The sequence below is a fragment of the Panthera uncia genome (assembly GCF_023721935.1).
Source record: "Panthera uncia isolate 11264 chromosome B2 unlocalized genomic scaffold, Puncia_PCG_1.0 HiC_scaffold_24, whole genome shotgun sequence".
Classification (NCBI taxonomy): Eukaryota; Metazoa; Chordata; class Mammalia; order Carnivora; family Felidae; genus Panthera; species Panthera uncia.
Genome location: NW_026057580.1, coordinates 7,446,027 through 7,470,553, shown reverse-complemented (window position 1 = coordinate 7,470,553; position 24,527 = coordinate 7,446,027). Strand labels below are relative to the sequence as shown.

Below are 24,527 nucleotides of genomic sequence, written 5' to 3'. Positions count from 1 at the left end.
CCCCTGACTAAAAACTACCTTTGGTCCCTTATGGCTCCAGCATAGAGTTTACATTCTATGGCCTAGAGCTCCTGGGTCTCCGGAGAATGGCCCCAGGGTCAGCTTCTATACCTGGCTTTCTCTCCTATCATCTACTCTTATTTTGTCTGGCTCCAGGCAATTCCTTTACCCACAATTTTCCTCTACACTTTGGTTTATACTTTTTTTCCTATTGGCATGGCTTTCTTGATTTCTTTTTGTTGAAATTCCACCCATCCTTAAAGGCTTGCTCAGTCATTCATTCAACACATTATCAAGAGCCCATTGTATGGCAAACATTGAGCTAGGTGCTGGGTGTAGGAAGGGACGCAGTAAACAAACATCCAGCTTTTGAGGGACTTAGAGTCTAAACGGAGAGACAGATAGTAAACAAGTACAAACAAAAAATATTTCACAAAGATAAGTGCTCTCAAAGAAGCATATAGTACTCTGAGAGGGGGTGGGGGGGTGGGGACAGGCCCCATTTGGATTGAAGGAGTTAGGCTGGTGAACAGTGGCGGGGACCAGAGGGTCCAGTCCCTGCTGCAGACCTTCCTGCCAATACCTCACGATTACAGAGGCGGCCCCCCTTTGGCTGTGGACTCCTCAGCCCTGACTCCTCAATCCTGAGCCCTGCTCAGTGATTGGCACTATGGGCATTGCTGATCTTGTTTTTTCGTGCATGGTTTGTCTCCCTAATCAGATTAGAGACATTTCAAGGGTAGTAATAACGGTTCATTTCTGCAAGCCCTCAGGTTCCCCTTCCCAGAATGGGCACTTAGAAATGTGAGCCAGTGGTCAAGGATCTCAGATGTTGGAGGTCCTGAGTCCTTAAAATGCCGTGTTCACTCCAAAGAGCTGAAGGTTTGAATTGCTAAAGACCTTGCCATGCTCGGGCATAGATACCGTTCTTTTTCTTCTTGAGGGAAATATAATAATTAAGTCCTTCTCCATCTCACCCTTAAATTTTGAATTTGATTTTCTTTTTCATTCTCTAGTAATATATAATAGCCCTTATGCACCATAACTGAAGGATTCTAGAAAATATGTGGTATAATTTGCTTCACAAATGAGAGCATAGAAGTTTATGGATTTCAGGAGAGGTTTATTGCTAATGTTTTGTGGATTTCTCAATTTGATAGATTAGGCCCCTCCCCTTAATTTTTTTTAAGTTGAAAATGTTTTACTAAAACATTCTGATTTGGAAAGGGAGGGTTGAATTTGACATTTAAATGCCAGTGTAAGTTTAAGCTAACTCCATTTACTGCCTGCCCTCTTATACATAAAAGAGTTAACATTTATTAAAAAAATATTGAAAAGAGAAGCCCCCTTGGAAATGTCACAGTGAGTATTACAACACTTTCTACTTTCAAGTAGCACATATATAAGTCAAGAACAAAAATAGGTTTGGCCCATTCTTGGCCCTTAATCCTTTAAATTAGACTGGGAAGAGGAAAGAACCAAACCAGATATGGGATATTTTGGTGAAAATATCAGCTTCTGCCCAGGTAGCTCCATCTGTCCCCGTAGGTCTCCAGAAGGACTTGCTGCGGTAGAGTGAATGCGTAACTAAACAAATCCTTAGCTGGGTCCATGTGTTTAAAGCCATTACAGGCTTTATAGGCACTTATTCAATAGAGCAGAAGAGTTAGTTAGCATCTCTGACTTATATGAATGCTGGTGGAATTGATTTGGCTAAAGCGAAAATTTCTTGAAGTCTGTTTTTTAAAAATCAGAAATATTGCTGCTGATCTAGAAATAAGGTCCTTGATGAGTCCTCCCCTGTTGGGGTATTAACCCAGAGATCTGGCCATGCTCCAGTTCAGATAATGCTGTTTCTCTGCGCTAAATTCCTCCTGAAGGTTCAATTAGATTTGGCCTTTATTCATCCTGGGCAATGACTGGAAAACTGCCAATTTCTAAGGCCAGAGCTTAGTGGTGGACGCATTTGTTTCACTGCTGACAAAGATTTCAATGTAAAATGTCCCAGGCCCTTGAGGATGGAAAAGGAGACCGATCTCAATGAAGCACAAGCTTATTGGCCCTCGTGCTGAGATGCGTTAATGTCTCTCTGTGCCCTGGAAGGGGTTCCTTGCCAGGATGGACCCGAGCAGGCTGGAATTTGCTGCCTATTCAGACCCCATTCCTGGGAGACAGGTCCACTAATGAGGTGTTTTATTTGAAGTCACCAGTGGTGTTAACACCCACAATTCCTTTGGTCAGTGATTACACAAAGCAGCATTTACTGGGTCTTAACATGGCTTGTGGAAAATGCCACCTGCATTTGGGGAGCATTGTGTACCCCTACCAAGTTTGTGGCTATGCTCTTTACTGGATTTAGCTTAGACAATCTTCCTACTTGGATTAATTAAAATATATTTCCAGGTGTTTGTAGGCTCTGGCATTACTTGGGTCATTGCATCATTTGCTACGTTTTATGTCCTGTGGCAATTGTGTCTATATTTCTTCAGTGTTGAGCTATTAAAGGAAACACAGCTTCATAAATCTGAGGTGAGGTTGGTGAGAAACCATCAAATCTACAAAGGTGAGGGCTCCATGTTCAAGGAAAGGAATCCTGAGCTGAGTGTGTGATTGACAGCTGTGAAATCACCAAAGGACTACATAGGCCAGTCACAGCCTTGTTCCTAAATCCTAACGTAACAAAGTAAAACACAGATGCAGACACTTAGGAAACCACTTGCTTTACCCAGGTGATAGTAAGCCTGTGGGACTCATTACCCTGTGAGTGGGTGGAATACGTTGACTTGGGAACTGTCTCACTAGGAGTAACAGTCAAAAAGGCACAAGCTGGCCTCCCTGGAGCCCTGTTCCCAGCCACAGTGCCAGTGGCTGTCCAGGCTGGCTGAGAGTGTGTGCTTTATCAGCAGGTACTTATTAGATGCCAACTATGTGTCAGGCACTGTGCTAGATATTGGGTGCAGGGGGTGCAGATAAAGGACACAGTTCTTTCTCTTAGCTTCCTTGAAGGACATCAGGGGTGGCTCCTGAGTTCTGGATAAGGAGGGTTTGGGGACAGCAGTCTGATTGGAAGTAGGGGCTAGGTCTTAATGACATGCTTCACTGTTTTTACTTAAGTTTTATGTGTTAGATTAACAAAAATAGTTTGGTTGTTTTGGTTTTTTTTTTAAGTTTATTTAGTTATTTTGAAAGAGAGAGCAGGGGAGGAGCAGAGAGAGAGAATCTCAAAACAGGCCCTGCACTGCCAGCATGGAACCCGACTCGGGGCCCAAACCCATGAACCATGAGCTCATGACCTGAGCCAAAATCAAGAGTCAGACGCTTAACTGACTGAGCCACCCAGGCGTTGCCAAAAATAGTTTCTAAATATGCTTTTATTTATACCTTATGTGAGACTAAGAAAATGTTAGTTGTTTATATGTAAAAGAATATTTTCTTTGGGTTTGCCTGGCAAGGGACTATTGAGATTGTAGGTAGGTAAATGTGCCCCAGCCCCATGGTATCCCTCCCTGAGGCTGCCATCGCTGAACTCCCGTTTCCACCTGTGTAATCTTTTTTTTTTTTTACTTTAAAAAAATATTTATTTATTTTGAAAGCATGAGTGGGAGAGGGGCAGAGAGAGAGGGAGAAAGAGAATACTAAGCATGCTCCACACTGCCAGCATGGAGCCTGACACGGGGCTCGATCTCATGAATGGTGACAGTCTGACCTGAGTCGAAATCAAGAGTCGGCCGCTTAAGTGACTGAGCCACCCAGGTGCCCCTCCACCTGTGTAATCTTAATGTCATGTTGACATATGGGTCTTAGGGTAGTTTTTTTCGTTTTGCCAAGTTCTCTTTACCGAGGCTCTTCAAGCCTGGCTGCATGCTGACCAGAGGTTGCCAGCCTGGGTCTGTCAGAAATCAGCCTCACTTCTTTTCCCAGTTCCACAGTTGATTTGTTGGTGATTTTGGGCAAATTATGGTCATCTCTGGGTAACAGTTTCTCCTCCTGGAAAGTGAAATAAAACCAGAATGTTTCTGCAGGTTCCCCATGGAATCCGGAAGGTCAGTGCTTTGCCTAGGACACATCAGGAGAGTTGTTCAGAAGGCAGGCCTCTCAGAAACACAGTGGTATCACCGGTGGCTGCCCTTCACAGGTGGCTGCCCCACCTCTCCCCACTTGCGTCCTGCTTTGCATTCAGAGCAGGAACGCTGTTAGCACAAGGCTCATTTAAAACCTCGGTGGAGGAGGTTATCATAGCATCCTTAATTCTGGTGAGCGGCTCCAGTTTCCCCCTCAGCAGTTGGAGTGATTAAATGTCATACTCTATCAGGGGAGTACCAATTAAGAACATGGATTTCATGCTGGGTGCTTTCACAGTCTTTGGCTGGTTTGGGCCATAGTCCTGGCCCACCTTGGCAGCACCTTGAACTGGGGCATCCGTTGACTGGTTGGACTGACCAGCCAGAAGGGTCTCGGGGCCAGGACTGCTGGCAGGGCTTCACCTGCCCTGTCACAGTCAGCCCCCAGGAGCAGCTAAGATGTTACGCATATTTCCCATGACACCGCCCAGACAGCCACGCAGAATGTTTTTGCTTTGAGCCACAATGTTCCTTTGATTCATTGTAAAATGTCTGAGCTGGACAGTTCCCTCAGCAAACTGAGGCCCACGGAGGATGTGACCTACTCAGAGTCTCACAAGACCTTTGACAGCTCCCAGACCTCTGTTGCTTAGCAACGTCTTTGGGACAGAGTGGGCACTGTCGCTCATTGAATAAATGAGCAAACCCAGATCTCCTGGGATTTGTTTGAGTAACAGAGTTCATTTTACCTTTTTTGGTTCAAACCATCAGCATGCCGAATCTCATTTGGGTTCAGTGATTGATCTAGAGTGTTAGAAGATTCCACCTACTTTCTTGCACATGCCACAGGGAAAGTTTAACCTTCTCGTCACTCTTTCCCTCATTTGTGGCACTTGTAAGCAGTGGTCCTCAAAGTGTGATCGCAGACCAGCAAGCATCAACTACATGTGAGAACGTGATAGAAATGAGAATTCTCGACTCCTCCCAGACCTACTGAATTTGACTCTCTGGGGGTGGAGCCCAGCAACCAATGGAACAGATGATTCCCTTGCTGCTGAAGTTTGGCAACCACTGCTTTAAGAGCTGTCTCGGCAGGGTTTCCTCCAGTGTGGGGTTGTATAACATTCATAATCAAATAAAATTTAACGTAGGTTTTTTTCTGACACATTTAATATATCCATGATAGTTATTGTGCGAGTGGTAATTAAGCAAATGAAAAGCAGTTCTTATAAATGGCTATTATGAGTATTACCCAGGCAAATCAGGTTTTTATCGTTATTTCCCCGTTAGCCAGCTTTCTAGTATCTGACAGTGGCCATGCTGTTGGCAGTTTCCCTCATTACACAGATATACATCCTTCGGACACCCACAGAGACAACACTCATTCATATTTGAAGTCTGGCTCTAATTTCCCAATTGTTGGGGTTCCCTGGGATCATCTATCTTAGGTTGTGTTCCCCCCAAAGCAGGATTTAATGCAGATAGTTTATTTGGGAGGTGATCTCCGAAAGCACTGGTAGGGGAATGGGGTCACGAGAAAGAAAGGAAAGCAATTAAAGGGTTTGTTATCATGGGGTTACCACTCTGAGCCCTGGGGCTCAGCCCCACTGAGAAGCCCACTGGGAAGCCCTGACAGGTGGCCTCAGTTACCCCACTCGAGGGCGGAGGGAGCTCTGGGGTCTTTATCACCTCCAGTCGGTGTGGGTGAGAGCTGTTCCCTTAGCGGGAAGAGGCGCAGGACATTATCACCCTGGCACTTCCAGTCAACTTAGGGTGTGGGCCTAGAGGGCTCTGGAGGCCAGAGAGGACCCTCAGAGCGCTGCAGGTGCTTGTGGTTGCAGACTGTCCGGTGGACAGGCTCAGAAGTGATGAGTGTCGGGAGAATGCGGGCAGGGACTGGCAGCACCTAATGTGCCACCCGTCAGTGGTCCAGGCTGAGGTTTCTCCGGCTTTCCTGGCTGCCCCCGCCCTGCTCCTGTGCCGGGAGGGCTTTGTGGAGCACAACCTCTCCCTCTTGGCACACCAGGACAGACCTGCTCCTGGGGTCCCCGTTCTGGGGGAGTGTGGCAGGCAAGTACCCTGGGGCCTGAAAGCAACTGCCAAGGACGGTGTCAGGAGTAAGGGAGAGGGTGCTGTGAGAATACTCTGGATCTTAGATCTGAGCCAGGGAGAGGGCAGGATGGAGTAAATGAAGAAATCTAGGGCTATAAGTGGCTGACATTGGGTCTCTGCTCTGATGGAGAAGAAAAGGAAAAGCAGAGGCTTCTGGGCACTGGTAGGAGGAGAAGAAGGCAGAAGAGAAACTTCGACTTCTTGTCAGCACAGCCTTACATGCCCTTTCCCCCAACCCTGAACAGCACTCTCGTCCTGCCCACCCTTGGGTTCTAGTCTCTCCAGGCTGCAAAGAAGGGTCAGAAGCCAACCAGGCTGAGGAGGGGAGCTGTGTGCCAGGCCCCCCTTTGGGCGGATCTCTTGGCACACTGTGGTGATTTGCCAGGCTGCAGAGGATGGAGGGACCAGAATCTTGCACTCTTACTGAGGTACTCCTAACCTGGTTTTGCTGGGTCATGATAAGAAAACGAAGGACGACAAGGAGTGTCATGGCAGTGCCCATGATGCTTGTTTGCCAACTGTCTTTATTCTGACTGTGTCCATTCTTTTTTTTTTTTTTTTTTTTTTTTTTGGTGCTTCAGTTGTCCTTTCCTTCATAAAATGAAGGGGATGGTTTTCATGTGAGCTTGAGTTTTTTTGTCCCTTAGTCAAATGTTTTTATTTTGAAATAATCCTAGATTCACACTGTGGAAATAGTACAGGGACGTCCTTTATTCAGGACCCTTCCCCCAGCTTCTGCCAGTGGTAACATATAATATAACCCTAGAACAATATCAGAACCAGGAAAGTGACGATGACATAATCCATGGACCTTATTCACATCTCACCAGTTTGACATGTATGTGCGGTTCTGTGCACTTTTATTAGGTGCACGTCGTGTGACCACCACCATGATCAAGATTGGAACTGCTCTGTCACAAAGCTGTCCCTCACACTTCTGTCATGTTCATTTCTAAAGTCCTTTTTTGGCCCTGATGAAAAGTTGGATAAACATTCCCATTATCCCAATTAGGAGGGAAAACGGCCTGCAAACCTGCTAAGTTTAGGGACCACTGCCCTGTGTCCCCTTGTTTAACTGGGACAGCACAGTGCTCTGCACAGAAGCCATTTTCCTGAGCGAGGCTAGCGCCGGGGATGCAGAGAGCTAAGGGTGATAGAGCTTATCTGTGCCTCAAGTTTTATGCCTTTAGGGTTCAGCCTCTGGAGGCTTAAAAGGTTGCTCTGTGTTCTGCCACTTCCCTAGCTCACAAAATCAGTGGAGTATCTCAGCAGGGAGGCAAGAAGCAAGGTTTAGGCCCTCAATTGCCCATCTTACTTAACCTCTCTGAGCCTTCATTTCCTTACTTGCCAAACTGAGAGATTGGTCTGTATCTTCCCATCCTTTGTTTCCATTGACGGGGGCGGGCGGGGGGGGGGGGGGGGGGGGGGGGGGCAATGGCTGAGTTTACCAGCTGGACTCACTTAGTCCCACTTCTGGGAGCAAAGCATTTTTAAAAAGGAGGTTAGAGGTTTTGTACTTCACAGTTTTGACTAGAGCCATCCTGTTTATTTTCAACTGTGTGGGAGCATATTTGAGATTCTGATGCGTGTGCCCGCACGCAGAGACACACAGACTTGCACACACATACAGCCTGAGCCCAGAGATATTGGAGAAAAACAGATCCCTCGTTGATCATGGTTACAGTGGGCACTACACTTCCTTCAGCCCGAACTTATCCTTTCTCTACACTAGTTTGTTTGTTGCTCAAGCCTTTGATTCAGTAAGAGCTAGAATCTTAGAAGACAAGGTTTGTGTACCTCAGTTAACAGTGGAGCTAGGAGGCCCAGCCTGGGACCCCTGACCTTTTGCCAGGGACTCTTGGGGGGTCTCGACAAGCTTCCCCTTCTCCTATTTATTCTCTCCTATAGACCTAAGGGATTGGCACGCCTGCGCAGGCTGCCTGCTCGCCCACCCCACCCCCTTCTCCTCTTATCCTAGAACTCTGTGAGGAAGTGACAAAGTTTTCCGTGGTCTCCCCAGTTTTGCTGTAACTGAAATAGGCACGTGGTCCCCTTTTAACTTTTAACTGCTTGTCCAACAAAACGGAAATCGGAAACTGAGAGGCTAGAAGATAGCCAACAATGGAGATGTTATAAAGTTATTAGAACTATTAAAGCAATAATTGTCCTGGGTCTTACTCAAACATTGATAAACTAGGTCTTTCCTTGGCTCCACTGACTGACTTTTCCCTCACTGATGTTGTCTTGAGGCTATGGCTCCCGCTACTTTTCCAAAGGGCCCTACCTCCAGGGCACGCACACAAAATCCTTAGAGGACAGTTCTTGACAGTGATAAATGCTTGCAAAACAGTTGAGACTGGTGGGTTGTGGTTGCTCTGGAATCTCCCTTCAGGCTGAGGCTGGAGATGGTCTTTTGGTGGGTGGCCCAGGGATCTCCCAAGGCAAAGGTTTCACAATGTGGAGAGTATAGCATGTCCGTCTTTTATGCCTTTCTTCTCCCCACTTGCCGCTTTTATTGATGGTCTGAGAATACTCGTGCACTCTGTAATTGCAAGACTCCCTTAGTAACAGGCCCAAGAGGGCAAGTCCACAGGGGTTCTCCTGGTGCAGGCCGTCTTCACTGAGGCCGTTTCAAAAAGTCTGGGTCTTTTCTGGTTATCCGATGTGATTGTATACTTTAACATGAAAGTTAGCCCACAGTAGTTTCGTACCACAGCCCTTATAGGGAATGGGCTTTTCTCAGGAGACCCAGAGAACATGTGACCTTGGCCAGCCCAGCAAGAAGCAAGGGCTTATTGCTCTTCCTTTACGAGGCACCCCCCCCTTTTTTTTTTTAATGTTTTCTTTTTTATTTTTTGAGAGAGAGAGCGCAAGCAGGGGAGGGGCAGAGAGAGAGGGAGACATAGAATCCTAAGCAAGCTCCCCATGAACTGTGAGATCATGACTTGAGCCAAAGTCAGGCACTCAACCTACTGAGCCACTCAGGTGCCCCTACCAGTGCCCTTTCTTCAGATGCTGGGTCCTTTCCACGGCCTTCTACTCCCTCGGCAGCAGAGGGAGTGCCCGACCCTGAGCTCTGGTCCCAGAATTTATTGGGCTAATACGAGGATATCAAGTTGTGCTCCTACCCCCTAGGCCAAGAACGTGAGATGGCAACTTACATCATTTAGGAATACTGATGTCAGTGGTAAACTCCAAAGCAAAGCAAGGGGGTGATTGCATTTAATTCAAGAGGCTGGTGGCCTCAGAGGAGCACAAAGGAAGACAGTGACCTAGGAAAGACATGCTGTTTGGTGGCCATGTTCTATTTCGTACACCGGGTGGTGGGCTTGTGGATGGGTCATTTATTATTGGTGTTGAAATCATAGTATTATAAAACATACCCTTTGGAATTTGAGAAAAATTTCATTTTTTTAAGAGGAAAGAACACAGTTGCTTGTGGTTGAGGTCAACACAGGGCTGATAATAGAGGTTGTTGACTCAGGAACTTAGCAATGAGACAGTGAGGATGCATTTGGAGGAATTTTAGGTGGAAAGAGGCCACACATCTGGGAGCGCCACCACTTTCCTCTGGTCATTTCCTCTTCGGGAAAAAGCTCAGGTCCAAGAAAGATGTATGTCCTGAACAGATCCCTCCCTGAGAATCAGATGTAATCACTTTAAAAGCTCTTCGTGTGTTTTTCCACTGGGTATTGACTGAACCCTCCCAGTGCTCAGTGCCTGCTAAGAGCGCCACTGGGAAATACAAAAGAAGCTTGGGTGTGGTGTGCATGTGTCGAAGGGCCAGGGCTCATCCTTGGACTATGTTTATGTGAACATGTTTGCATTAGTATAGTACAGCCCGGCTGCCTCTGCAGGAGGCAAGGATCCTAAACAAAGACCTTAGATGCAGTCAGTCCGGAAAGGGTGCTGGCAGGGAACTAATGCTTATCACATGCTTGCTGTGTGCCAGCCACTCTACCTGTGTTACCGCATTTAATCCCCTTGCCGTATGGCGAAGCAGGTATCATCATCCATATTTACGGACGAGGTTCAGGTAGGTTATGTATTTTGCCAAAGGGACAAACCAAGGATAAAGCCTTGCTCTGACCCCGGAAACATTTTTTATGTTAGACTGCACACAACGTGGAGGAGCACAGGTGACTTGATCTGGTTCTGGACGGAATTACAGGGTGAAGATTTGGGGGCTGCAGACAAGGCAGAGGCCTGCCCGGGTTGGGCTTGGGATCTCACGAGCAGCAGCAGTGTAGACTGGTGGGTAGGGTGGGGTAAGAGCTAGGCACCATCATCCGGCCTCCGGCCAGGGTCAGGCATCCCAGGTGTACTGTCGTCCATGGTCTTAGTCTCTGCTTTCCTACCCAGAAAACAATTGTCCTCCGTATACTTATATCTTATCCTCTGAGAGTATGTTTGGGGGACCTGAAGATGCCATTCCCATGGTTTTTTATGCTCCCTGATGGGTGGGGCAGGGCACAGACTAGTTCCTAGCTCAGGCTTTTTCTTCAGGATGACCTTGGATGCCCATGAGCTTCAGAACACATCTAGGAGACTTGGAGGACTCCAGTTGCTTTGCCTCCCTGTCCCATGGTCTGCCAGGGTAGGTAAAGGGGACCACATGGAGGGGAAGGGTCTTGTTAACCTGGTGACTCCATCTCTGTGCTCCCAGCTTGAGATCTGGGCTGTGAGGAGTTCCCGTTACCAAGTGCTGTGTGTGAGTGAATGGCAGCTGTAAATTTGACTTGCATGAGGTAGCCTCTGAGTTGATAGAATGGAAGAGCCCATGACTTGCTAATGCCTTTGATCTGCAACTTACACAGCCGTGGCTGGTTGGCCCTGGACCCTGGCAGTGATCAGTGAAAGCATAAGGCATTGTGCAAACAGGAACTGCCATGAGGAAGAAGGAAGGGCCGCTGCATGCTGGGATTTACCCGGCTTTTCAGGAAAGAGTAGCCAGAGAGGGGTTCTGTGTCTCTGGTGGTTTAGACCTACCTGAGCACAAAAGCAGTTTGTGAATTACGGTGTGGCCCGGCTCCTGGCATCTGTGACAGGGGTTAGTGTTTATCAGGCGCTCCTGCCAGCTCCCTGTAGGGGCTTTCTGCAATGGGCACTTGGGACGGGGTTGTTTGGTTAATTACAAAACTCTGTTAAAGGAGGAAGTCACTTTTAAAAAGAACACAAACAGGGGCGCCTTGGTGGCTCGGTTGGGTGTCTGACTTCAGCTCAGGTCATAAGCTCACAGTTTGTGGGTTTGAGCCCTGTGTCGGACTTTCTGCTGTCAGGGCAGAGCTGGCGGCTTCAGATCCTGTGCCTCCCTCTCTCTCTGCCTCTCTACCCCTACCCTGCTCGCTCTTGCGCGCACTCCCTCTCTCTCTCAAAAATAAAAAATAAAAAAATAAAACATTAAAAAAATAAATTAATTAAAAACAAACATTTTAATTTAACCCCAAACGAATAGGTGTGCCTCCCAGTGTTTTGATGTGGCATTAGGGCCTTTTCTTCCCCTGTTGACGTGCTAATTTGGAGTTCTCTGCCCTCTTCATTACGTGAATCACGCCCGTAAAACGTCATTGGCTAAAACTCACAGTTAGAGTTTCTTAAAAACAAAGCAAGAATTTAGTCACTTGCGAGTACAGAATCCTTTAGAACCTTTTATAATTTATTTCTCCAACAACACCTGATTCAAAGGCCTGTTATTGAGTCTCTTCAAAGCATCTACTTGGTTGTCACAGAGACTGCTCTTTTTGTGCCTGTTTCGTCATTTATGTAACGTTTAATTAAACTTCCCTGTTTTCGTCAACAAATATACAACTATCTTACACCAGTTTTGGAAATGATCCCAACTAATTCCTGGTAAGCGGAACACTCGGTGGGATAGAAGCAGGAGACCCGCGGGTGTGCTTGAGAGAATCCTGCCAGCTGGGAACGCGAGCATGAGTTTACTGGGGGAATAGATGGTGTGCAGCTCGGTCAGTCAGGTAGAGGTCATTAACGGACTTGCAAAGGAGGTGGTGGTATTGCTGTTGCAGATGGCCCTGCTGATTCCACGGTCGCCTCCCTCCCTGCCTGCTGACCCTGCCCTGCAGGAGCCAGCTTTCTCAGAGGTGTGGGATGTGAGGCCAGCACCACGGCCTGAGCCCCTACCTCTGTGGGGGAGGGGAGCAGGCCTGAGCGGAGACTGCTTCCTCTCCTCTGTCCCCTTTCTCTCTGGTTGCCACCCCCCCACCGTGTTCCTGCCAAGGAGCTGCCTTGTAGAAAGGCGTCACCTCCCCCCCCCCCCCTCACATGAAACGTTTTGTCCTGAATGGAGAGGCAGCCTCCAGCTGAGTGTCCAGGAAGTGAGCTATTGTTCACACAGCATGTTCTAAACATTTTCTGCCAGAAGGAAACCTTTTCCCCCTGGTTTGTCTTTTTTTTTTTTTTTTTTTTTTTTTAAACAAAGGAACCTGGGTTTTGATTAACTTGTTTTTTAGGTAGAATTCTGTTTATTTTGGAACCAGATGAATGTGAATCATGAGTGCAAACCCTTTCTAATCTCTATAAACTGAAACAAGCAAGGGGGTAAGACTGTGTGGGCTGTTCACCTGGCATCTGTGCTTTTACAAGGACCACAGACGTTTCTCAGTGCAAGCAAGACTTACAAGTGGGTCAAGTGGGTTCCAGCGTGAAAACGAAATGACTCTTAGGCTCAACCCTGTTTTTCCGAGCGCAGAATGTTACAACGCTCCTGGGTACTTTACTGCTATGGCCCCTGGATATTGGCAGGGACCGAAACTTCCCAGTAACAGGGGCAGACAGATACTGCCTTTGGAGAAGGAGCAAATCTCCCTTTCTGTGCTTACAGTAGCAAGAAGTGTATCTTCACCTATGGGACAGTGTCTTTCAGGAATGGATGAATCACACGAAGACCCCACGTCTTTTTTTTTTTTTTTTTTTTTTTTTTTTAACATTTATTCATTTTTGAGAGACAGAGACAGAGTGTGAGTGAGGGAGGGACAGACAGAGGGAGGCACAGAATCCGAAGCAGGCTCCAGGCTCTGAGCTGTCGGCACAGAGCCTGACGCAGGGCTTGAACTCACAGACTGTGAGATCATGACCTGAGCTAAAGTCGGACACTTAACTGACTGAGCCACCCAGGCACCCCAGAAGTTAGAGCTTGCTTGAGTATCCTAGTAAACAGACTCCTCATTACAGCTCCCTCTAGAAACCAGACACTGCGCTAGGACTCCTTGTGTGTTGTCTCACATCTTTATAGCAGCCTTGTGTTGATGTCTCCATTTCTCCTGTGAAGAGACAGAATCTTGAAGAAGAGGGGTCGAGTAATTTGCCCGTAGCAGCGATCCCACGGGTGAGGAATTTTTCCACACTTCATGGAAGAGGAAATTGAAAGAGAAGTTAAATGACTTGTCTAAGGTTCCACAACTAATTTTAAAAGTATTTCAAACACAAGTTTTGTATTCCAAAGTCCTTGTTCCTTCCTCCACTCTGCAGAATCTTTTCAGTGTTCCCTATCCCATATATTTGAAATTGTGCTCTGAACTTTAATAGAGTAGAAGCTAGGCCCTAAAGAAGCTGGATGTCATGAATTATAAAGCTAATGAGTTGGGCACAGTCACATGTTTCTAGTGCTCTGACCATGGACATTGTTCTTCTTCTCTGACGTTTGGTTTCCTCTTCTGTAAAGTGGGCAGAATCAGAGCTCTCCTCCAGGCTGCTTGTGAGGAGGAACTGATCCACGGGGCGGGCACTGAGCTGGTGCTCAGTGCAGAGTGCCCCAGTGATAGAACCCAACCCTAGGACCTAACAACCCTGGGAGGCTCGAGTGCCAACATTGTTGATCAAAAGTACTTTCTGAGGAGAAGGGTGCCTTGCTGTGAGCCCCTGAATTCGATTTTCAGGAAAGACTACCTCCCTAAGTAGGAAAGAGATAATTTAATAAGCTCTCAACACAGTCCACCCACCTCTACCTTATTCCCTCAGTGTTCTGAGGGTGGATTTGATCTCATTTTATTGACTTCAGGCTCTAGAGGATACGAACGCATTCCATTAGCCATGTATTCTAATGTGCTGCTTACCATGCTGAAGTAAGTCATTGATGGAGGGATCAGTGTCTTTTGAGTCGGATTAATACGAACCAGTTTCCCAGGGTTTGCTCATCCCTGGGAACACTGATAATTGAGTTTTCAGACTGTCAAGACCAGGGTTAGCCTGGGTTCCAGAATAGAGAAAGCCACACCACAACAGAGACGCTATGCTGAGGGCCCTTCACCCACAAGCTTGGTGACACGGAATAATGGTGAAGTCAGCTTTCCCACATTCCTTTCTCTTTGTCTCCTTTGCTGAGCCTGTCTCTGCTTATTAGCATGTTGAGCAGAGTTCATTACAATTGATGAAACTTCAAGCCTTTTTGACCTTACAATTTACTATTCTCTAAAAGATTTGATCCTGAAAGAAATATTTTTTTCCCAGGATTTTATTCTGAGAATTTTCAAACATGCAGAAAACTTGAAAGAGACTTGAATAGTGGGTCCCTACATACCCAGCACCTTGAGCCTACATTCTGTTAATTGCATTTTACTGTACTTGTTTTGTCTCCTATCCATCCATCCATCCATCCCTCAGTCCACTTAAAAATTGGTTATTTTTTGATGCATTTCAAAGTCACTTGTGGCCATCATAGATTTCATCCCTAAACAGTTTAACCATATTGTATATCATTAACTGGAGTTTGATAGATATATGTTCATAGGGTTTTGGGAAGAGGGGCAGTAAAATGTATACAAAATGAAATGCATAAATCTCAAGTCTACTATTCCTTGAGTTTGGACAGACACATACATTTGTGTGACCCAGATTCCTATCAAGATGCAGAATATTTTCATAAACCCAGGAAGTTCCCTCGCACCCCTTTCCAGTCACTCCTTACTGCCCCCTACGTTTTTCCACCTCCATAGATTAGTTTTGTCTGTTCTAGAACTTCATATGAATGGAATCAATGCAGAGTGTGCGCTTTTGTGTAAGGCTTGTTAAAAAGAAAACCACAGGCCCAAAGTGGAGTCCCTTAGGCCAGGTCACCAGACTGGGGCTTAATTAACCTAATCTAATTGCACTTTCAACCTCCCCTAGAAATGTAGTCTTAACCAGGTCAGTCTGGGAATTTTCTGGTCAGCACCCATAAGGTAATCTGTCACATTCCCCAAAGGAAGATGAGGTAATCTACCTACTAAGACCCTTTTGTCCCCAGAGGAAGGTGACCTCACCTGAAATAGTCCTTTTTTCTGTTCTTGACTTCCTTGTCCTGCCTTTGAAAGTCTTTCCCCTTCTGTAGCTCTTTGGAGCTCCCCTCTACTTGCTAGAAGGGATGCTAACCAACTCATGAATCATTTAGTAAAGCCAACTAGATCTTTAAATTTACTCAGTTGAATTTTGTTTTTTAAACAGGCTTCTCTGAAGGATTTTAACTAGTGCTCTAAAATGAATTTTGAGAACTCTGTCAACTTCATTTATCCAACTTCCTCTTTCATAACTTCAGAGACCATTAGGAGTGGTAAGCTGCAACAAATCTCAGGGCAGCTGATGGATACTGATAGTGTATTTGCATTAAATGTATAGGGTCTTTTTTTCACACCATAAGTATGTGTAATTTGGTGCTGAGAGTTTTGCATGTGACTCCCCTAGTCTTATGAGGCAGATGTTCCCCCTGCAGAATCTGAGGAGCTGACAGATGTGGTACCCTTTCCCTGGCCACACTGCTGAGGAAATCAGTTCTGAATGGGAATTTAGAGTGTTTTCTGTGGGCTGGTTTAATCGATCGCTAGGCTAACCGTGCAGCCAGGGCGCTTTAATGAAATTCAGATTGTGGAGGAATGGGAGCAAGGGAAGCTTACTCGGTGATGGTGGTAGTGAAAGAAAAACCAAGGAAGGTCCAGGAAGCAGGTTGCCTGGCGTTTTAGAGACCTGCAGCCTCCCTGAGGTTGGGTGCCTTCCTCCCCGTTCCGCAGCCCCGGCCCCCAAATAAGCCTCCTCCTGGGTAGAAAGGAGATTGTGTAAATTGGAGTAGAACCCAAATACATAACCCTCATTAATCTTTTAGAGTCTTGTCCCACTTATTAAAGCCAGTATTTGGCACATAACCCAGAGTTATGTGGCAAGCCATAATAAAGTTAATTGGAATCTAGGTCTCCCAACTTTTTTTCTTCTTTCAGCAGTTTCTTGAGGCTTTGAGTTAAAGATTTGCCTGGAAGGTAGGCTGTTCCAGGGTGAGGAGGTCACTGGCCAGTGTTGTTTGCATGTAAGGTCTTCCTCCCTGGGTAAGAGCCTTCCTCCCTGTGAGGTGAGATGAGATGCCGGGTCTGGGGCATGCGCATCTCTGGTGGGTGGGTCGGGAGCATGTCCCTGGTCAGAAAGTGCCAGCTGGGAGAAGTGGGGTGGGAGCTGCTTTGGGGAGGGGGGCAGGGAAGGCCCAGTCAGTAACCTAAGAGGCGTGTGAAAGGTAAAAAATGAGGAAGGGGGGATAGGAAACGAACTGGGGAGCCACAGCGTCTTGGACTTTGCGTTCCCCCGCCCCTCCCCCAGAGTCTAGCCTGGGGCAGATAACATGCAGGCTTTAACAGGAGCCTGAGGTGACACAAGTACAAAACACTTGTGAAACAGAACCACTCTGTTGTCTCCCAGCCTGGAAGGATTGAGAAGGAAGGTAACGATGTAAAGGGGACTCAAGTTGGGGGGATATGCAGCAATAAATACAGCAACAATCTGTGTGCCCCCTGTGATGAGACAAATTAAGCCTCCACCAACAGCGGCGTGCTCTGTGGAAAAGAAGTTACTCATTGTCAATGGAGCCGCCACCGCAGCCTCTGCCTCCGAAGGCCGGCCCTGAGTCTGTTGGCAGATATTTATTCGTTCCCTGCCCTCTTCTCCCCTCCCCCACCCTCTCCTGCCTCTCTCTCCTAAAAGCAGTTGACAAGGTTAGAAAATCAGGACAAATAATTTACTTCAATCCATCTCTGTCTTTCCTGAGGCCTTGTGCGATTTGGTCAGGGGCGGAGGGAGAGGGGGAAAAACAATAACCCAGACCCTGGTCAGTGACCCTTTTTCCAACGTGGAATCAAAGCCCACTCCAGGCTGAGCCTGTCTGCTGCTGAGAGGCAGGAAGACAGAAGTGGTGATGAATTCTTATGTGGTTTCTGGGCCCGGGAGTGCAGCTGTCAGCAGTCTTCAGGGTTCCTTGCCCAGCTGGAGGCACGTCAGCAGTCACCTGATGGCACGCGTGCAGCATCCAGTGAGACTTGGGGTGCTTAAGGGTCAGTTCCTTAGCCCTGTGCTCCTAGGAATGTGGAGCACTGTCCAAGCAAGGGAGAGGGTCTGCCACTTAGTACCCCAGAGTAGGAAGCTCGAGCTCCCCGGGGAGCAGAACTCTGCCACCAACGGCACTTAGCGGAAGCAAGAGCTGTACCACCCGCGAGGAGTTTGGGAGTCGGCCCATGGAGCAGAGCTCCAATTCCCTCACCTGAAAAATGAGATAATATGTTTGCTTGGCAGTGAGTTGATGCTCTGCAGGATCGCTGAGCGAAAGGGCCAGCTGGTAGTTGTAGGGTATGAGGTTACTGTGCCCGCAACCCAGGGAGGTTGGAGACATCTAAAAACAGGGGCAGGGAATCCAGACTGGGGTCCAGAAGTGTTGGCTGCGTTTCCTCTCTTACAGTATTAATGAGGTGACTAGCCCGATGTGGGCATTTAACAAATTGTAGCTGTTCTTGTTTGTCACTGGCCGCCTCCAGTGGGCCAGCCCTGTGCATGGCTCCATGTGAGATCTAAAAGAGACAGTATGAAACAGGGTCCTTGCCCTTAGTGGCTCTGTAGTGTCTCTGGGACACCTCCTAAAAACAGTTCATCAGGGAAATAACGATACAAAGCAGAGTGTGTTTCTGGACCAATCAGGTATTAAGCATTGGGACAGAGAAGGAGAGGTAGAAAGGGTCTCCAGCCCTGGCAGTACGGGCCCAAGGGGATTGGTATGTATTTTCCAACTGGTGGGAGAGTCCTTGGGAACTGAGAGTTCCCCAAGCAGCAGAAAGAGGGTTGGGAGAGAATGTCTGACCTCAAGAGCCAAATTCAGTCAATGGTGAATTGCAGAAACATCTCCCTTCATGTTCCCATTTGCACCAAAAGAAAATAGGAAGCAGGTGATCCCTTTCCCTCCTTCCTCTATGTTAGGCCCCACCTAATGGGCATGTTGACCAGACTGATAAGTGCTCTCCTGATACTTGACTACAAATGGGAGCCCCTGAACGTAGCCATTTCTTGTAACTTGTACCACCTTCTGGAAGGGAGGTTTCACACAGGCCTTGGATCCAGGCTTGTGGTTTCTCAGGTGGACTTCCTGTTCCTACAGAGGTATTTCTGTCCCTGACAGCTGTCTTCTCCCTCCCATCACTCCTGATACACGTTGAAAAGTCCGTTGTAATCTGACTTGTTCCCCAAAGCCAGGGTGTAGTGATAGGGAATAGAGACCTGTTTATCTGTATACGGAATATCACCACCCATGATCCTGTGTTCTTTTTTGTTTGTTTGTTTTTGTTTTTGAGAGAGAGCAGGGGAGGGGCAGAGGGAGAGGGAGAGAATCTGAAGCAAGCTCTGTGCCCAGCGTGGAGCCTGACTTGGGGCTTGATCTCACGACTGTGAGATCGGGACCTGAGCTGAACTCAAGAGTCAGACTCTCAACCGGCTGAGCCACCCAGCACCACACAATCCTGTGTTCTGAACAAGCACATGTCAGAAGATGTGAGCAGCGGTGTCTCTAGCGTTTGAGTTATTTTTGTTTTCAGCCACATGGGGAATATGTTTCATACATCCCTGGTGGGGGCAGGAGGGGAGAGTCTAAATAGAATAACCTTGAGTATATTTTGAAAATGGAATATTTCCAAGCATTTTTAAGGTACATGTATCCATTATGTCGATAATGCTCAGGCCTTACCAAACACAAATATAAGTTCCCTATAGAGTTTATGTGAAGTGCAGTATTAGAGCGTGACCATTGTCCGTCTCTCCCCCAAAAGGTCACTGAACCTCAACAACAGAAAAGAGAATATTGAACTGTGCCCTTCCAGGACATTACACCTGCCTGCTTTGTCCCCTGAGATGCAGAACATTTCTGAGAAAACAGCTTAGTCAGATTTTTTTTTTTTTTTTTTTAACTCAAGCCTAAATGGTTAAACTACACAAAGTATATAGATCAGAATGGTGTCTGTTTTCTCGGTCAGCTCCTCTTTGTCTAGACTGGAATGACCATGTTCTCCCTCTGCTGGTTCTGGGCCTTGGAGGGTGTGGCAGGGAGAGAGGAGATCCGGCTCCTCCCTGTTTCCCCAGCCCCTGGGGAAGATCACAGTCCCAGACAGCTCTGTGCTTATGGTGTCAGGGCGGACACCTGCCGGTCTCTGCCCAAACAGGACCTTTTCATTGCCATGTTCCTCCCAGCCCTGTGTTTCTGCCAAGGCAGGAAGGGGTGCTGGGTTGTAAGCTGTCAGTAAACTGCCGAGTACTCCTAGTTCCTCTATAAACTAGAATCTTCTCAGCGTGACTTAGCTACTCCAGTTCACAGGACAGCGACACGTACAGTTTCAATGAAATAGTTGTGAGAGTGTCCTTGCATACCCTGCCAGAGGGTGGGCTGTGGAAATGTGGGCTGTTCCTGGCCCTTTGTAGTGGGTGTGAGGGTGACTCCTGGGGCCAGCAGGAAGGAAGGAACAGAGCAAAGAAGCAGCAGGGTGTTCAACTCTGTTCACTCGGATTTCAAAAGGCCCTTTGGCAAAGGGCCAATGAATTGGGCAGCCAGGAGATGCTGATTGGTTAGGTCAACTGTGGCTTTGGGTGTTAGGTGATTATGATGATCATGAAATAGGTACCGTAGATGACTTGATTTTATATTAAAAGCTACCTTGGGGTCGTCCTCCAGTTCAGCTCTTTCCACCCATGACACTCTGCATGCCTTGGGAAAACAGCTTTTTCTCTGCTAGCTCTTAAGTAAATGGGCCCCTCCCTCCCCGGCTTTCATTCATTCAGTAGGTTCCCTGTTTAACACAAGCCAGCCCAAGGGGGCAAAATGGCAAGTAAAACATGCTTTATTCCAACTCTCGTGGCCTTTTCAGTGGTGATTCTCCCACATACACCCTCTTTGGCCTGGAAGAGAGATCCATAGCCTGGTGGAGCCATTCCAGGGATAAGGACCCATTCATTCCCCCCATGCAGAGAAAAGTTTTCTCATCTCGAGCACCCTGCTTTTCTCCTGTAAATAGAGAAAAGGAAAAGGAAAGCACATCAACAGATATCTATGGAGTGCCTGCTCTTTGCCCAGCTTGGAGGCTTCTATGATCTGGACAGCCCAGGCTTTGGGACCTGGGCACTGATGTGTCATGTAGTGCAGCCTGGGGGTGGGGGAGCAGCTTGGTCTGTCTCCAAATATCCCTAAGCCTTTTCTGTGGAAGAGGAGGTATTCTAGGGCAATAACCAGACCAGTGGGTTGAAGTCAGAAGAAAAAAGATTTCAATCTGTAAAAAGACAGATGTTATAAATTGGCACTTTCTGCATATAAGGCGAACTGACTGGGAGAGTCAGTGATCATCATAATCACCTAACGCCTTATCTCTGGAAGGCCTTTAGCAAAATCGGACATGGGGTGGGAGTTGGCATTACACGACCCGTGGGGTCCCTGCTGCTAATTCAAGATTTTGTGCCTGGAAGAACTCTCAAGAGGGAACCATGTGTACAAACATGTATGTAGAACAGTGTTCTTCATGGCACTGTTGAGAATGAGAAGAGATTGGAAACTACGTACGTGACCACCAGGGGACTGGTTGAATAAATAAGGTGACATATCTTATCTATTAAAAAGAAAAAGAAAAAAAAATATCCTTATGAACTGTGGGAAGAACTCTAAGATGTATTACTAAATAGAGAAAACAAGATGCAGAGCAGCATATATAGACTGCCTTTGTCAGTGTGGGGGTAGAATACCTTCATATGTTTGCTTACATGTGGCTGGAACATCTCTAGAAGCACACTTGAGAAACTGGTTACACTGGTTCCCTGCAGGGAGGAGAGCCAGACAGCTGGGAGACAGGCACAGGGAGACTTCTCTGAATAACCTTTGTATCTTTTGAACTTTGAATCTTATGGATGTATGACTTGTCAAAAAATACAAGTAAAAAATTTTTTTTCGACTTTAACTAGGTTTTTACTAGGTTGAATGGAGCTCTAAGAGGGGAAGTGGAAAGCACACGAACCTTTTATCGGGCATCTTCTGTGAGCCAGGCCTTTGGCTAGATGCTCTACGTAAGCTCTACTTTTAATCCACACGACAACCCTTCACAGGAGGCAGGACCCATCCCTGGTTTGTTTTTGTTTAATGTTTAATGTTTGTTTTTTAATGTTTTTGAGAGAGACAGAGCACGAGTGGGGGAGGAGCAGGAAGAGAGGGAGACACAGAATAGGAAGCAGGCTCCAGGTTCTGAGCTATCAGCACAGAGCCTGACGGGGGGCGCGAACTCATGAGATCATGACCTGAGCCGACGTCAGACGCTCAACCGACTGAGCCATCCAGGCGCCCCAAGACCCATCACTGTTTTTGTAGAGTCAGCACTGAAGCTGGGAAAGCGTGAAAGTGCTTGCCTGTCCGTGTGGGTCTTTCCCACGCGGCACCAAGCTGCCTGTTGAAGGAGGCAGTTCTTGAAATATGCGGAGGCCAAAGAGAATGATGCAGGAGGAAGACATTTTCTTCAAGGGACAGGGCAGACCTGCGGTGGCACTGCCCGCTTCCGTGCCTGCCTCTGGGCTGTGGGGCTGGTGAGCAGAGGCACACCTCCATTTGCTCCACAGGTCAGACGTGTTGTGTTTCCCTTGGCTTTTGCTGAGCTCAGGGATGGAGTTCACAGTGTGTGTTAAAAGGCAGTTTTCTGTGGCTGGAGGAAAATAGCCACAGCTCCCGGCTGCAAAGGGAAGGATGGTGTTTGTTCTGTGCTCTTCTGCCCGCTGTCAAATGTGCTGTCTTTGTCTGCCAGCTGGAAGCTGGCTGGAGAGTTGTGTTTTGGAGGTTTTTTTTGTTTTTGTTTTTGTTTTTGTTTTTGTTGTTTTTGTTTTTGTTTTTGTTTTTTGATTGTCAGACCCAGGCTCCTTACTTGCACTTAGAGGAAAAAGCATCCAAGCCCTGGTACAAAAGGTTCTCGTAACATTCTTTTTGGAAAAAGAGCCATGAATGAGCTCATTATCACTGCATCCCAAAAGAGGAGGAGAGGAAGAGAAGGTGTCCGCCTCCTTGCTGCCCTGTCTTGCCCCTGGCCAGGTTTCCTGGAGTGGGGGGCTTGGCTCTGGCTCAGGGTGACCAAAGCCAGATGGCTGGAACAGGTGGTCCATACAGGGGGCAATGCTGGAGACATCGGATGCTTTGAGACCAGCTCTCCCTGCTGTGGTCCAGAGGGAAGGGTACATGTCTGCATCAAAAGATCCTCTAATCAGAGTTATACGCCTGCCTCACTTTCACTTCTAAGAGGTTCCTATGTTGAGGTTCTCTTCTTGTCTCAGTTCTAAAAATTGTCCTCATACCGCAGAGCTGGCAGTCAGGCAGCACCAATTATCTGTTGAATGCTTAGGACTTGCCAGGCACTGCTCTAGGCACTTGGGGTGTCACATGGAACCAAGCTGGCAAAGTCTCTACTCTCATGGAATTTAAATTCTGGTGTGAGCAGTGAAATGTGCCAGGTCTGGCCTGCTGTTGTCCAGTCTCTGCTGGGCTGGGGGAAGTGCTGCAGGAGGGATATATAAATGCCTTGGAGGGAAGACTTTTCGGCATTTCCAGCAGCTGAGCCCAGGTTGTTACCCACTCCCTCCTTTCGGAGCGTGTCTTTAGTCCCTGTTGGGCTGTGACCACAGAAGGGCCTTTCTTGATAGGAGCAGCAAAGAGTTCTGATCCCTTGCAGGTTGGCGCTTGGACCTTGGAATCATCTGGAAGAGACCTGGAGCACTCCCACACACACCAACTGCCCTGTGCACTGATAGTGAGCCGGCAATGTTTAACTGAAGCCTGACAGCCTCTCCTTTTTGTTCCTCTCTCTTCCGTTTCAGATTGAGAAAATCATGAGCTCTATTGGAGAAGGGATTGACTTTTCTCAGGAACAACAGAAGATCTCAGGTATCGTACCAAGCAGCCGCTTCCCCGTGGAACACAGACCTCTGGCTCCTTTCTGGCCCAGGTTTTTCCTCTGGCACAGAAGACAGACATTTGGTGGGTGAGAGAGGTCAGCCTCTGCCCGCGTCCTGCTCCTGCAATTCAGACACGTATCTGTATGGCCCATCTAGCTGTTATTGTAGGGCGAGGGCTCTTCTTACACATTGGAGGGGAAACTGCATTTTAGGCCACCTATTGAGAAGGTTTTTTTTAAGTTAACAGTTGTCACTTGTCCAGAAGTATTTTTGTAAATGTAGGTTTTCTCCGATTGGTTTAAACTGGAGTGCACTCTGGCTTCGGTCTGTCCACTTTCCCAGGCAACTCTGGCACTTACCCCTCGTGAGAAAGTAGCTCTCGTTCGGCTGCTCCACGGCAGTGGCAGAGCGTTGGGTTGGCTCGGTGGTCTCAGACTGTTAGCCTGCATCACCTGGAGGGGTTGGCTTTGCTGTCCCTCGTTGTGTCTGTCTCTGCATTTTTCCATTTACTTAGTCACTCGTTTTTATCCTAGGTCACTGCTACTCTGGGCATTCTTTTCTTTTCAAAGCCCTAGGGGTGTGGTCAGCCTTGATTTCCTTTGTTGGAAGCAGGGAGCTAGAGAGGCCATATCTGAGCTGTTTTCCTTGATAACAGACCTGTGGTTGTATTACTTTCTTAGGTGAGGGGACATTTCTAAAGGTACCTGTTAGCTAGAGCAAGTCTCATGCCCCATCCCCCAAGCACCTGCAGACCTCCCTCTGCCACCAGAGCACCCGGGCCGAGTCAGTTCAGTGAGGCCTGGCCTCTCACCATCCCTGAGGAAATGCCTCTCCAGCTGGAGGGAAGGGCTTCCTCGATCACTCAGGAGGCTGCATGCAGGACTGGCCTCTTAGCCCAGGTGACACTTCTGGTTCCTCTGGCCCTATCAGGGAGTCAGATGGGTGGGGACAAGTGTGCACACTGGGGGAAGGGAGCTGCTGAGGCTGTGGTGCTTGTGAAAGTTGCATGGGCTCTGGAGCCTCAGCCCCACGTTCAAATTCGGCTTCTGGATGTATGAGGGTCTTTGGCAAGTCCCTTAATCTCTCTGAGCCCCAGTTCCCTATCTACCTTTGGATAATAGTACCTACCTCATAGGTTTGTTGGGAATGACTAATATATACAAA

General features: G+C 47.5%; 1 protein-coding gene across 8 annotated transcripts in view; it reads left to right on the top strand.

The window, feature by feature from the left end:
- The window catches only part of ANKS1A (ankyrin repeat and sterile alpha motif domain containing 1A), a 179,760-nt gene that overhangs the window by 122,980 nt on the left and 32,253 nt on the right, over positions 1-24,527 (top strand). For all 8 annotated transcript variants that reach the window (XM_049653403.1, XM_049653409.1, XM_049653408.1 and 5 more), the window contains one exon: positions 23,286-23,352. In XM_049653403.1, coding sequence (XP_049509360.1) covers positions 23,286-23,352 — 67 coding nt within the window. The remainder of the gene's footprint in view (positions 1-23,285; positions 23,353-24,527) is intronic.